The 15,147-nt window shown below is 38.1% G+C and overlaps 1 protein-coding gene across 1 annotated transcript in view; it reads left to right on the top strand.

Moving 5' to 3' along the window:
- IGLL1 (immunoglobulin lambda like polypeptide 1) overlaps positions 1-15,147 on the top strand; it is a 71,231-nt gene that overhangs the window by 28,417 nt on the left and 27,667 nt on the right. Inside the window, exon 3 of the mRNA XM_053700520.1 lies at positions 10,670-10,684. Within this exon, the coding sequence (XP_053556495.1) occupies positions 10,670-10,684 (15 nt within the window). The remainder of the gene's footprint in view (positions 1-10,669; positions 10,685-15,147) is intronic.

Raw genomic sequence — 15,147 nt, 5'->3', positions numbered from 1 at the left:
CCTGAGACACAATCAGATCTGAAACATACATAGAATACATCTTATTACAGAATATAGGAACAGTTCTTATTAGCTATAAAGTCTTTTATGCCCACTTGGCTTATAGAGTCACAATTGCTCCCAAAAGGTGCACTCACACCCTGTACCCATCCTGTATTTATGGATACAGGGTGACATAGACATAAGACAGAGTTATGAAAGTACATGGGGTGTCCAGCATATAAAATTCCATATTTTCATGCAGTCTCTGGGTATCCTTAAGCCCATCTACCTCCAGCCCAAAGAATGTTCCATAACAGGCCCTCCAATGTACAGTGGCGAGATTGGTTTCGTCACATCTCTCCCCTTTTCCAAACAGACTAACAGGGTATCTGACCTCCTGCCGGTCAGTGCCCTGGTTAGTCCAGCAACCCACCCATAAAACACAATTAGTAGTACAGCCCACCCACAATAAATGGTTACTACACCTGAGTACGGGGAAAACTTGTCCATGTCCAGGTGCCTCACCACAGCTGTGTGGGGGACTGGTACGCTGAATTGGTGGGTTGCGAGGTGGGCAGAGACCAGCTGTACTCTGCCCGGGTGCCAGCACTACCATGGAAGTAGCCTGGTGGGAGCCTGGTTGCTGGAGGGGGAGACCGACTGTCTCCCCTTTGGATACATAGCTGTGCTGCTGGAGGGGGAGACCAATCGTCTCCCCTTTGGCTAAACAGCCGTGTTGCTGGGGGACAGGACCATCAAACTCCTCTCCCTCTGGTTTGTCATGCTCGGCTGTCCAGGGTATGTACTGTGCCATATACCACCAGAGCGCCTGGTAGGCATGTCAGTTTGCTGGGACAATCCATCTGTATTCCCGTTATGAGAGAGAATTCCTGTCCATACAAACAAGGGTTCAAATTCCTCAGTGCCCAGACCAGGGCCAAACAGTCCTTCAAAATCACATCAGCTTCTTTACGAGTTTTCTGTACCTGCTCTTTATAGGTATCCACAATCCCTTCATACTGACATAGGGTGCCCTTGAGTTGCAGCACCTCACTATGAGCCAGCGTCAGCTTCTCCTCCAGTGTCACTAAGTTTGTCTTTAATGTTTCATGTTCCACTCTCAAGCTGGTGTTTTCTGCAGTTTGTCGGTGCAGCTTGTCTAGCAGAGATTCCTGTTCTAAACGTGCTTTTTCCTCTGCGCTCCTCTTCTCCTTCATCAGCGCATTGTAACGGGACCTCCACATATCAATAGCGGATAGAGATTTACTGAGCTCAGCGTCCTGGGGCTTAGCAGCAGGTGGGTCAGTCTCTGCTGCACGGATCTGGGCACGGGTAGTCACAGAGTTAACATCAGCGGGACCCATAGGAGCGTAGGCAGAAACAAGGGGGGCCAAGTCATTTCCAAGAAGAACATCAGCAGGTAAGTCCTTCTTGACCCCCACATTCACAGGTCTAGCGCCCACTCCCCAATCCAAATGTACCCTGGCAACAGGTAGGCTGAACACATCGCCCCCTGCTACCCTCACAGCCACAGTGTCTCCAGTGTACTGTTTCTCAGACACCAAGTTCTTTTGAAGCAAGGTCATGGTAGCACCAGTATCCCGTAGACCACTGACCTTCTTCCCATTCACTTTAACCAGTTGCCGGTTATTCCGGTGGGCAGCTTGCACAAGGTCTGCCTCATGTAGGATGCTCCAGCATTCTTGCGCCTCTACGTAGCGGGCCGCAGGCTGAGGATTATGTGGGATTCCGCCGGCGGGTCTTCTCCAGGACTGCGCTTGGTTCGCTGCGTTTAGGGGACACTCTGGTCTTTTGTGCCCTAGTTGCTTACATCTAAAGCACCGAATAGGTTGTGAGTAGCACCGCAGGGCTCTCTGAGGGTAGTTCGTGGCCGGAGGCCGTGTGGTATAGTGGTGCGCCGGGGTTTGGTAACTGGCAGCTGCTGGGGTGACTGGGGGTCTGTACTCCACTCTAGCAGGGGGCTTAGTGGTAGCAGTGTCCAGTTTGCGGGCATCCGTATACTCATCTGCCAAGCGAGCCGCTTCCTGCAGGGTGGAGGGTTTACGGTCCCGAACCCACTCTCGAACTCCTGCGGGTAATTTGTCGAAGCAATGTTCCAACAGGAATAGCTGCAGCACCTCTTCCCCAGATATGGCTTGGCACCCCGCTATCCAGTGAGCTGCTGTGCGGTGCACCTTACATGCCCACTCAAGGTAGGAATCTCCAGCTAATTTAACAGTGTCTCTGAACCGTCTCCGGTATGCCTCCGGTGTAACCGCATACCTGGAGAGCAGAGCCTCTTTTACAGTATTATAATCCCTGACTTCCTCATCTGGAATGGCCCGAAAAGCCTCTCTGGCCCGGCCGGATAATTTTCCAGATAATATCGTGACCCAGTCCTCTGCGGGTACCTTGTGTAGTGCACATTGCCTCTCAAAATCCGCAAGGTACCCATCAATCTCTCCTTCTGTTTCCAGGAAGTTTTTAAAAGCTGCAAAATTTACTTTTCTCTTTTCCATCTTAGTCAGTATTGTAATAATCCCCCTCTTCCTGAGGTTACTGGCTTGTGTAGTTGCTCTTCTGGGCGATAAGGTTCATTCCGTCGCTGCCACCAATGTTACGGTACCAACAGTGTACCAAGGGTTAATACCAGATGAACAATGTCCTGCATAGGGAATCAGCAATTCACAACCCAGCCAGTTTCCCTGCAAACATGAGACCAAGCTCCACATTTCAGGTTTAAAAAAGAATAACTACTTTATTTGAAGGCAGCACACAGATTTATACACCCTGGCTTCAGGTTACAGAGGGCATTGGTTTAACAGTAAAGCAAACATATGAACAATGCATCAAACCTCTAACAATTGTCTATTCACAGGTAAAACAGATTAACATATTAAGTTAATTAACTAGGGAAGAACGTTTACTCAGACAATCTGATGTTGGGCAGTCTAGTTAACATAATCACACAAGGACACAATCAGTTTACCCAGACAGACTCCTGAGACACAATCAGATCTGAAACATACATAGAATACATCTTATTACAGAATATAGGAACAGTTCTTATTAGCTATAAAGTCTTTTATGCCCACTTGGCTTATAGAGTCACAATTGCTCCCAAAAGGTGCACTCACACCCTGTACCCATCCTGTATTTATGGATACAGGGTGACATAGACATAAGACAGAGTTATGAAAGTACATGGGGTGTCCAGCATATAAAATTCCATATTTTCATGCAGTCTCTGGGTATCCTTAAGCCCATGTACCTCCAGCCCAAAGAATGTTCCATAACAGGCCCTCCAATGTACAGTGGCGAGATTGGTTTCGTCACACTATATATATATATATCTATCTATATCTATATCTATATATATATAGCAATTGTGTAGATGGAGGGCACTCACAGGACTTAATTCAATAAGTATCCTTTATTTACATTACTGATTACATATATTAAAGAGTGTTGACGTTTCGGCCTATCCTGAGGCCTTCTTCAAGACAGATTCATAATCTAAAAAAAGCATAAACATAAAAAACATGCAATAAAAATCATAGCAGACATAACATAATACCTATCTGTACACCAGTGTGTAGCCCTCCACCACTGCCAAACTACAGCAAGCTGCCTAGTATAGAAGTTACACAGTCTGGCATAACGGAGGGCTTGATAGGTGTAAATTGCATTGTAGCTTTAAGGCCTACTTATATATGGCCCATATCGTTCAAATTACTATCTGTCATTATCTAAAGGGTCTATACTTTATTATTAGACTATAAGGCGGTAATGTCTTGAGAATGTTAGATATGACGCTCACTATTTTTCTGAATATCACTGTCTTGATTTATCCCTCCCTCTAGTGCAAGGGGCTGCGGTTTTAGTTTGCAAAGGGTGGGTGTTAATACACCTTGGTCCCTGGTAGCGGGTCGTATATACCCTCGTGCAGATTGGTGCCTTATTGTTATCTCCCCCCTGCCCAATGATTGGCTTAGGTGTTCCATTGTTTTTAACATCTGATTCTGAGTAGGTCTATCTATACATATGTTATACTTTGGCTTATATTGTTCATATGGTCAGGGGTACTTGATATTAATGTACGGCTATTTGTTCTTTTGATGGCATTTATTTGCTGATTTCATTAGTTGTCTGATTGAGTTTGTGCTCATATGGTAGGTGTGTCCGCCATTGAATCAATGGTGGTGCACTGCTGATAACTATGGAGAGTATTTCCCTGTGTGGATGTTGGTGGTCTCAGTAAATGCTCAGTTCTCCTTGTTTCTTACCTTACATTCTTTTCTCTATTGTCTATTTACTCTCCCTTGTTCTTCTTTCCCATTTGTTGGGTAACCTGGCTTTTATTTATTCTTTTGAAGTTTTTGGTGTAGGGAGATGATTATCTCTCTCTGGTGGAGGGCTACACACTGGTGTACAGTTAGGTATTATGTCTGCTATGATTTTTATTGCATGTTTTTTATGTGTATGCTTTTTTTTTTTTTTTTTTAATAAATTTTTATTAAGGATATTATAAACATATACAGCGTATGAAATATGCCAACACTGAAGTATTACAAACATTGGGATACCATTCACAATATTAAAAAAAAAACAAAAAAAAAAAACAAGCAGATAAACAGAAAAAACAAGAAAAACAAACCAATGTATAATCCGGTAAATATAGATTTGAGATATAATAGGCAAAGATAATGATATCCTAATTTTTTATACTGATGTATACCTCCTCTGAAGAATGTAGGTCTCTCTTGGACTATGGTGTAGTATATAAACTCGTGGAGGTAGGTAAATTAGGTCTATAGCCACTTTTGGGCTTGGTACAGTAAAGTAAGAACATAACTTGTTCATATATGAAAATTCATGATAATTTCCAGAATATCAATAATAATCAAACCTTTTGAACCCAGATTTGGAATATCTACATAAGTATTCTTAACGGTCACATGTATTCTTAACAGATCTAGAATATAAATGTCATATATCTAGCTCAGATCGTGACAAACATATATAGCTTTTCAATATGGTATATCATATGATCTAGATAATTTTGAAAATGCGTCCATTAAAATGAGATAAAGTTAATTATCTTGGGCATAAAAAGAAATGGACATGAAGAAAAGAAACAGATAGACATACGTGAAACATGTAAATTTTCTACAGGATATATTTTCCTTCGCTTACGTGGTAAGCTCATAGGGGTACAGAATTTAGGGAGGGGATTTGGGGTAGTTATGTACAATGTTCCTGTTGTAAGGAAAAATGAAATTGAAGTAAGGAGGGTGAAGGAAAGGGAAAGGTAGGGGAGCGGAGCCAATAAAAAGAAAATAGAAAAAAACAGAAGGAAGCGGGGCTAATGAAGAAATGGAATAGGACTAACTGTTATATCTCCCCTCAGGGGTTATTGCCGCCACTGGGCAAAGCCGGAAAAAGGATATGGGATATGAGAAGCGTGCGGCGTGTCTGGCAACAACCGTGGAGCCGGCTAAGAAACCAGAAATAACACCGGTCTAACTGATTACAAGTTCAACCCACCTGGAAAACTGAGTGCCGTAGCAGTGGCGAAACCAAGCCACAAATCCAGATCCAGAGTACAAGTAGTAAGCAGGCACTGCAACGAGGGTTTCTTTTTTTTTTAAATAAAAAGTATCCTTTATTGAAAAAACAAGGTAAAAAAGATTTTAACCAGCTACAAACGCTGGATGACACGCTAAAAGAGACAAATGGCAGGAGTGTATGAGAGACACTATTAGCTGTCTGACTAGTTTCGCGTCCCTCTTGGACGCTTATTCATACACTAATTTGTGATGAGAGGAAGGCTGTTTAAGAAGGGGAGCTTTAAATTCAATTGGCTGTTTGCTAAGTATGGTTTAATCAGCTGCAGCCATCTATTTGTTAACCCTTAGTAAGAAGACCTTTCTCTTGATACATCACAAAATACAAAGTTAAAAACAAAGTTAATGAACCTCCTTGTATTTTAAATTTACAATTATATACATTAATGCAAATATAAAAATGGTTACATGATATTGATGGAGGAAGCAAGATCCAAAACATGAACTTAGACTGAAATGGAAAATATTGAAAAAAAAAGTAATAATAATAAATGAGGAAATAAATGAATGAAAGAATGAATAAATAAATGAATGAGAAAATGAAAAAATAACATAATAATAATTATGAAATGACTAAATATACAAGTGAATTAGAAAATGAAAAATGAAAAAGGAATACATAAGAAAAAAGTTAATTAACTAACCAGCAGGTTAGTAAAAAATGTCTTTGGAAAACAGTTAACCCTATCTAGACCACAATTGAAGACATTAGGTGTAAATAATAAACCATATACAAAAAAGCATATATATAATACAGAAAACCAAGAGGGATAAACTAAGAAAATGGAATCAATTGTCAATAAAGTAATTGATGTCACATTCACGGTTCATCCCTAATGGTGACCGAGTTTTAAGTTTCAACATCCAGAACAGTTCCTTTTTCTCTAAGATTTTAAATTTATTGCCCCCTCTAATAGATGTAGTGGCAATGTCTATGATGTTAATACTCATGTTAGCTATATTCGTCATGTGATAACCATTGAAATGATTAGCCACTGCTGAGTCCTTATTGTAATTTTTAACATCTCTGGTGTGTTCATTGAATCTTTTACGAACCTCTCTGGAAGTTTGACCTGTGTATTGTATTTGATATATGTTGCAAGTGATAAGATAAACCACAAAAGTGGTGCAGCAGTTAGCATAAAGCTCCATAGTGTATTCATTTCCTGTGCTATGACTATGAAATTTGTCACCTACATTGATATGTGTACACATTAAACAGTTGCGTCTTCCACATTTGTAGTTGCCCCTATGTTGCAACCAATTTTGTTGGCTTACATCAGTTTTCATGACCAAACTTGGTGATATGACTTGACCTAGGGTTTTACATTTTTTAGGAACATATTTAATATTCTTTATATGTGGTTTAAGTGTGTCATCTCCTAAGAGGACATGGGAGTGTTTTTTCATGATTTTAACAATTTCATTATACTGTTTTGAATAGGCCGTGGTAAACACTACTGCATCTTTAAATCAGGTTTTTTGTAAGCACTGTTGTGAGTACTTATGCTTTTTCGACATTTTTCAAGGGAGTTGGTGTTATAACCCCTACACACTAATCTGTCTTTTAATTCCAGGGATTGAGATTCATATATTGCATCAGATTTTGTATTTCTACGAATCCTTATAAATTGTCCCCTAGGTATTGCCCTAATGACATGTGTGGGGTGTTGTGAAGTGGCATGTAAGATTGTGTTACCAGCTGTCTCTTTACGATATGTGCTGGTAACAATTGTATTGTCAGTGATTTGAAGTGTCAAATCTAAATAGTTGACCTTATTGTTGTTAAATATCCCAGTAAATTTAAGATTAAATGCATTTCCATTTATATATTCAATGAATGTATTGAAATCTATCTCATTGATCGGCTTTTTTACAATGACCAACAGGTCATCAATATAGCGTACATATATAAGGATGTTTTCTAACCAAGGGTTATGTATACAATAGATATGTGACAACTCCCACCATGAGACATACAAATTTGCAAATGTGGGGGCAAATTTTGCCCCCATGGCAGTGCCACATATCTGATTGTAGAATACCCCATCAAACCAAAAATAATTGTGAGATAAAAGAAATCGCAGTACATCTCCTACATATTGAATGGTTAAATCTGTTAAATCCATTTCTCGATTTAGAAAAAATTGCACAGCCTGTACCCCTAATTCTTGAGGGATACAGGTATAAAGAGAGCATACATCAATAACTGCCCATGTATAGTCTTCCTTCCATTGCACAGTGTCCAGTATATCAATGAGCTGGGCACTGTCCCTCAGATAGGATAGCTGTTTTTTGGCTATAGGTTGTAGAACCTCATCCAACCATGCCCCCAATGGCTCAAATAAGGACCCCACCCCAGAGACAATAGGTCTACCTGGAGGGGAGAGGGGGTCCTTATGAACCTTGGGGACATGGTAAAAAATTGGGGTAAGAGGGTGATCTGGAATTAAATTCGAGAGATCCCCTTCTTTGAAGATACCCAGAGTGATTCCTTCCTTAACTAGATTTTCCAATTTCTTCTTGTAAGAGAAAATGGGATTTCCTGGAAGGCGTTTATACACTTCAGTGTCATTCAATTGTTTATAAGCCTCAATAAAATAAGCCTCTTTGTCTTGAATGACAATGCTGCCTCCCTTGTCCGCATTTTTAATGACAATGTTAGAATTGTCCTGTAGGGATTTTAATGCTCTCTTTTCTCTATAAGACAGATTATGGGAGGCAGCATTGTCATTTTTCTTCATTTCTAATTCAAAAATGTCATCCTGAACCATTTTATGATATGCATTGATGATAGCACCTCTATATTGTTTAGGATAAAAGTCAGACCTTGTCCTTTTTGGGCGCACCAATTTGTTTGATGAAATGTGCTCATTGTCACCACTCTACAGATCAGTAAGGGTGACAAGAGCTTGGGCGTCTTCAAAGGGCAAAGTGGGACCCTCCGCTGCACATGTTGTACTATTCACATCAGAGATATTAGTTTCTACATTGATATCTTGAGAATTTGTTAATGCAAAATATCTTTTAAGAGCCAATTTTCGAATAAATTTATTAATATCCAAAAGAGTGTTGAAACAGGAGAAGTCGCCTGAGGGAGCAAAACCCAATCCTTTAGTTAATATTTGCAATTCCTCCTCTTTCAAAACATATTTGGATAAATTAATAACACTAATGTTTTGATTTTCAACATTGGTACATAGTACTGGATTTTCAGCATTATCTATATAAGAGGTCATTGTCCTTTCTTTGAATTCTTGTTTTTCCCTTTTGGTTCTCCATCTCCTTCGTTTTCTCTTTTTTGGGTAATCCCTGATCGTGTCTTCAATCGGACCACTGGTTCCGGATTTCGTTCCTTCCAACTCCACTGCCTCCTGTAAAAAATCACAAGAAGAAGAAGGGGAAATAGAGGGAGAAACAGAAGGAGCGATAGAAGAAGAAAGTATAGACGAACAGTTTGAAGAATAAGATGTATCAAGAGAAAGGTCTTCTTACTAAGGGTTAACAAATAGATGGCTGCAGCTGATTAAACCATACTTAGCAAACAGCCAATTGAATTTAAAGCTCCCCTTCTTAAACAGCCTTCCTCTCATCACAAATTAGTCTATGAATAAGCGTCCAAGAGGGACGCGAAACTAGTCAGACAGCTAATAGTGTCTCTTATACACTCCTGCCATTTGTCTCTTTTAGCATGTCATCCAGCGTTTGTAGCTGGTTAAAATCTTTTTTACCTTGTTTTTTCAATAAAGGATACTTTTTATTTAAAAAAAAAGAAACCCTCGTTGCAGTGCCTGCTTACTACTTGTACTCTGGATATGGGATATGATCCACTCTCTTTCAGGAGTGGTAAAGGATGAGGGGAGATATCTGTAATTAGAAGGAAAACTAGAGTGGAGAATATATATTAGCAGAGATTATGGAATCATAAGGAGCTATATCTCTGACTTAATGTCATTATTAAAACTAATGTATTTGTTGGGGTAAGTATTCTTGATTATAAGATAGGATAGGCTACTTTGCTGAAACACGCTAAGGGGTGCAGTCTCTACCAGTAGACAGAGTTAAAGAACTTGACTAGCTATGTAGGACAGACATAAAGTGGTTAGAACATATATATGTCACTGGAAATATTATACTATATCTTGTGCATTGTATATTTCTATAATATATATAGAGTCACTGTGTCCATGAACCACTCCAATGAGAGTTCTAGTGTTTGTACAAACCCAAGGCACCACAGAATATAGATAAGGGGCAGAAAAGGCTACACCCCTATGTCTAACCCTGCATGTTACTACCTAACAGCAGCATGTATTTTTGTTTCAGAACATATAAATAGTTACGGGGAGATAACAGTGTATATATTCAGCCTTCTAGTAATGACCCAGGAGTATGGGCCCTATACTCCAGGGCCAAGAGCAAAATGTGTGGCTCCCTAGTCTTTAGTGTAAAGGTAGGACCAGCATATAAAGAATACAGGACTGAGAAAAACATATATAAAAAATGTTATAAACTATTAGGGCCTAAAATATTGCCCAGTAGACTGTCTTAAGTAGTATATATATATATATATATCCATGGAAACAGGCAAAGTGTAGGATGAACAAATGTCATAATGACCACTAGAACAATCTAGATAATACATTTCACCATAGCCAGATACATTTAAAAATGGACACAAGGATATATTAAATATATAATGCTGCATAACTAAAGGATTCGCATGAAATCATGAACAATATAACATTATTATAAACATGCTTATAACATATATAAAAATGCGGATGATTGCTATAGACTAGATAAGAGGGTCTATCAGTCACATAGAACAGATCAATGTCAGGCTCTCACAGCAGTAGCCACCGATATAAAACTGTGTCTCAATTTATATTCTTGTGTTTCATTTATAATCAGCCTGATATATACCATCGTCGAATAGGGTCATAGTCCAACCAGCTTAGGAAACAGTATGGTAGGTTCATATAGCCAGCAAGAATCCATTTTATGGCAATTGACAACATAGAGTGCTGTAAATAGTGTTCCTTAAACAAGCAGCCTAGCAAACAGTAGATTGCCGAGTGTGTAGTTTGTAGTGACTGTCGATAGATTTAGGGATTATCCCACCTCAACCTTTTGTATGAACCCAGTGGCTATCACCAAATACTCTCCCTTGAGTATGTCAACTGTCGCTGCTCTCATCAGATTACTTTCAACAGTGGCCACACTCTGCAACTCAAAGAAACATCAGAACTGATCGGACCATACAAACAGGCTTGAAGCCGTTCCATGATCATAGCCGGATCTATCAAACCTGCCGCCGCCTCCGTTCTCCACATCGCCACCACTACATGGCCGGCACCTTCAATGCTCACCAAGGGACCTGCACATTGAACAGCAGAAAGGTGAGTGAATCATGACCGTAGTCTCGTTTAGGAACTTGGAGTAGTCCTGGATCCCACAACAGCCTCCATCGCCTCAGCCTCAAGCAATATGGATAACGCAGCGTTGTATCAATGTGGACCAGAGTAACTCTAGTAAGTACTATATCGTCTGACTGTATAAGTACTATGCAACACTTTTGTTTAGGCGGTTGACAGCTCTCCGGTAGATGTGACTTTGGTATCTTTAGAATGTTCGTGCTATCAACGCACTCCTCCTTGATCTGGGTGTCTGTACTATCATTGCGCAGTTTGGTAGAACTAGGAATATTCAATGGCGATCCAGCGCCATCTTGAGAGATGTGTATTATATTAGATTCTCCTAACTCCTGTGTTATGAATGTTCGTAGTCCAATTAGGAAATCGCTCAGTAGATCTCGTATCGCTCCTTCCAAAGCCTCTGTAGCCATTGTTATTTGGTGAGATTATCGAGTCAGCGAGCACTATAGTCCCATTGCCTGGGAAAGAGTTCTTCTGCTGACTTCGGTCTCTAATATTCTTATGGCATAATTTAGCAGTAGATGCCTAGATCGTATTCTCACAATCTCTCTTCTGATCAGCCAGCATAACTTTGTTGACCCTGCAATACAAATTTAGTACTGTAGATTCCAGTAAAAAGCAGATTAATCCATATTTAGAGAGAGAGCTCCCTCAAAATGCGTCCTATCAGCTCGGCTGTCGGCTCCGCCCCCCCCCCATGTTTATGCTTTTTTTAGATTATGAATCTGTCTTGAAGAAGGCCTCAGGATTAGGGATGGGCGACTGTGTAAATTTTCGAATTTCGAATGTAGAACGAATGTTATTACCGAAATTCAAATTCTAAATCCGAATGTCGATAAGAACGAATATTCTTAAAAATTCGAAAATCGAATGTTTACAGTTTTCGAATGTCACTTTTGAATTCGAATTTTTATAATTATATCGAATGTCCACATTCGAAATTTCGAATTTAACATTCTATTTAACAAATACTATTCAGAAGGTCAATAGTTCATGTGGTAGGGAGGGAATCTAGTAAATTGATACATAAGATACAAATATATCATTTCGAATGTTTCCATATTGAATATTGCATAATTCGAATATTACATTTAAAGAAACCATTAGAAATACTATTACAAACATATAAATTCGAATTTTTCGAATTTGAATATAAATTCGAATTTTTCGAATTTGAATATTGCATAATTTGAATATTACATTTAAAGAAAAAGCATTAGAAATACTATTACAATCTAAATTCGAATTTTTAGAATTCGAATACACGTATTGCATAATTTGAATATTACATTTAAAGAAAAAGCATTAGAAATACTATTACAATCTAAATTCGTTTTTAGAATTCGAATATTGCATAATTCGAATATTACATTTAAAGAAAAAGCATTAGAAATACTATTACAATCTAAATTCGAATTTTTAGAATTCGAATACACGTATTGCATAATTCGAATATTACATTTAAAGAAAAAGCATTAGAAATACTATTACAATCTAAATTCGAATTTTTCGAATTCGAATATTGCAATATTCGAATATTACATTTAAAGAAAAAGCATTAGAAATACTATTACAATCTAAATTCGAATTTTTAGAATTCGAATACACGTATTGCATAATTCGAATAGTACATTTAAAGAAAAAGCATTAGAAATACTATTACAATCTAAATTCGAATTTTTCGAATTCGAATATTGCAATATTCGAATATTACATTTAAAGAAAAAGCATTAGAAATACTATTACAATCTAAATTCAAATTTTTTGAAAAGATTATTTTCGAATTTAATCGTAAAATTCGAAACCGAACATTCAAAAATCGAATGTTAGAATGATATGTAAACATTTGAAATTCGATTCGAGCGAACGAATGTGTTAAAATTCGTGCCGTTTTTCGAATGTTGCGAAACATTTGCCCATCCCTACTCAGGATAGGCTGAAACGTTGACACTCTTTAATATATGTAATCAGTAATGTAAATAGAGGATACTTATTGAATTAAGTCCTGTGAGTGCCCTCCATCTACACAATTGCTCTATACTCTCTATTTGAGGACAGCACCCAGGCATTGGCAACACAGATGTGGAAGGAGTGCTAGGCCACCGGCTACTGTATGTATATATATATATATATATATATATATATATATATATATATATATATATATATATATATATATATATATATATATATATATATATATATACACATATACACACACACACACACACGTTGATTGGAGTAGCCGTGTTAGTCCAGAGATTTAGATATCAAAATAACAAGAGTATTGCATTGAGCAATGATACTTTTTTTATTGGACTAACTATACATTTATAAGTTGACAAGCTTTCGGAAGAGTTCCTTCCTTTATCAAGTCTAAAGCAATACTGACCAATTCAATGGAATTTACAGATTATATCTTAAAACACAGAATAGCTAAGAAGACAGTGCAGGGAGAGGAGAAGGTGTCGTAAAAATCATGAGGGGGACTTAGGTAACAGGCAGACAGTGTCCAGTGTAGGAGATCAGACAGGGGAAATATATAGCTTTACATAGAGCATATACTGCCATAAAGTTATATATCAACATTGAATCAATATCTATAAAGATGTCAAATTGTGTATACAGGGGGAATACAAAAGTTAAAAAAAGACAAAAGTGTGGACATAAGCTTACCTGTGTACCTATGTATAAAGAATGTGGAATATACAATGCAATTGACTAAATGAAAGTACATTACAAAAAAATGTGATAATGTCTTAAGAATCCAGAGTCCATATTTAGTCCAGAATTAAACAGGTTGAAGTGCATTATCATTTTCATTTCAAAGGTTTTTCTTTCCATGGTGTTTTTGAAGTTGCCTCTGAGAATTTTGATTTTGAGGTTTTGGATGGAGTGGTCAGGTTGGGTGAAATGGTGACCAACAGGGGTGCAGTATTTTGTTTCACAGTGGTTTTTGATTGAGTGTCTGTGTAAGTTCATTCGAAGGTGCCGTTTTTGGCTTGTTTCTCCAATATAGCATCCCATTTCACATGCACGTCTTTTATGATTTTTCATATCCCTTCCACAGCAGGGTTGTATTCACGTATCCCACTAGTAGTCAAATACAACCCTGCTGTGGAAGGGATACGAAAAATCATAAAAGACTTACAGCCACTACTCTTAGAGGATCCCACACTCAAAAAAAAATCTTTCCAAAAACCCCAATCCTGGCATACAGACAACCACCTAACCTAAAGCAGAAACTGGTACATAGGAAGCTACCCCTTGAGAAAAAGAACACTCAGAATGGAACCAAGTGCTGCTATAAAGCTCTCTGCAAACTGTGTCAACACGTTTGTGAAAGCAGCACAGCAAATCGCAATAATAAATCATATAACATTAAAGGGGCATATTCCTGTATATCTGCAAATGTGGTATACATGATACATTGCACTGCATGTGAAATGGGATGCTATATTGGAGAAACAAGCCAAAAACGGCACCTTCGAATGAACTTACACAGACACTCAATCAAAAACAACTGTGAAACAAAATACTGCACCCCTGTTGGTCACCATTTCACCCAACCTGACCACTCCATCCAAAACCTCAAAATCAAAATTCTCAGAGGAAGCTTCAAAAAGACCATGGAAAGAAAAACCTTTGAAATGAAAATGATAATGCACTTCAACCTGTTTAATTCTGGACTAAATATGGACTCTGGATTCTTAACACATTATCACATTTTTTTGTAATGTACTTTCATTTAATCAATTACATTGTATATTCCACAACTTCAAAAACACCATGGAAAGAAAAACCTTTGAAATGAAAATGATAATGCACTTCAACCTGTTTAATTCTGGACTAAATATGGACTCTGGATTCTTAACACATTATCACATTTTTTTGTAATGTACTTTCATTTAATCAATTACATTGTATATTCCACAACTTCAAAAACACCATGGAAAGAAAAACCTTTGAAATGAAAATGATAATGCACTTCAACCTGTTTAATTCTGGACTAAATATGGACTCTGGATTCTTAACACATTATCACATTTTTTGTAATGTACTTTCATTTAGTCAATTACATTGTATATTCCACATTCTTT

The sequence above is a fragment of the Bombina bombina genome, chromosome 2 (assembly GCF_027579735.1).
Source record: "Bombina bombina isolate aBomBom1 chromosome 2, aBomBom1.pri, whole genome shotgun sequence".
NCBI classification, from domain to species: Eukaryota; Metazoa; Chordata; class Amphibia; order Anura; family Bombinatoridae; genus Bombina; species Bombina bombina.
Note: the sequence above shows the minus strand (reverse complement) of the source record. Positions and strands in the feature narration are given on the sequence as shown.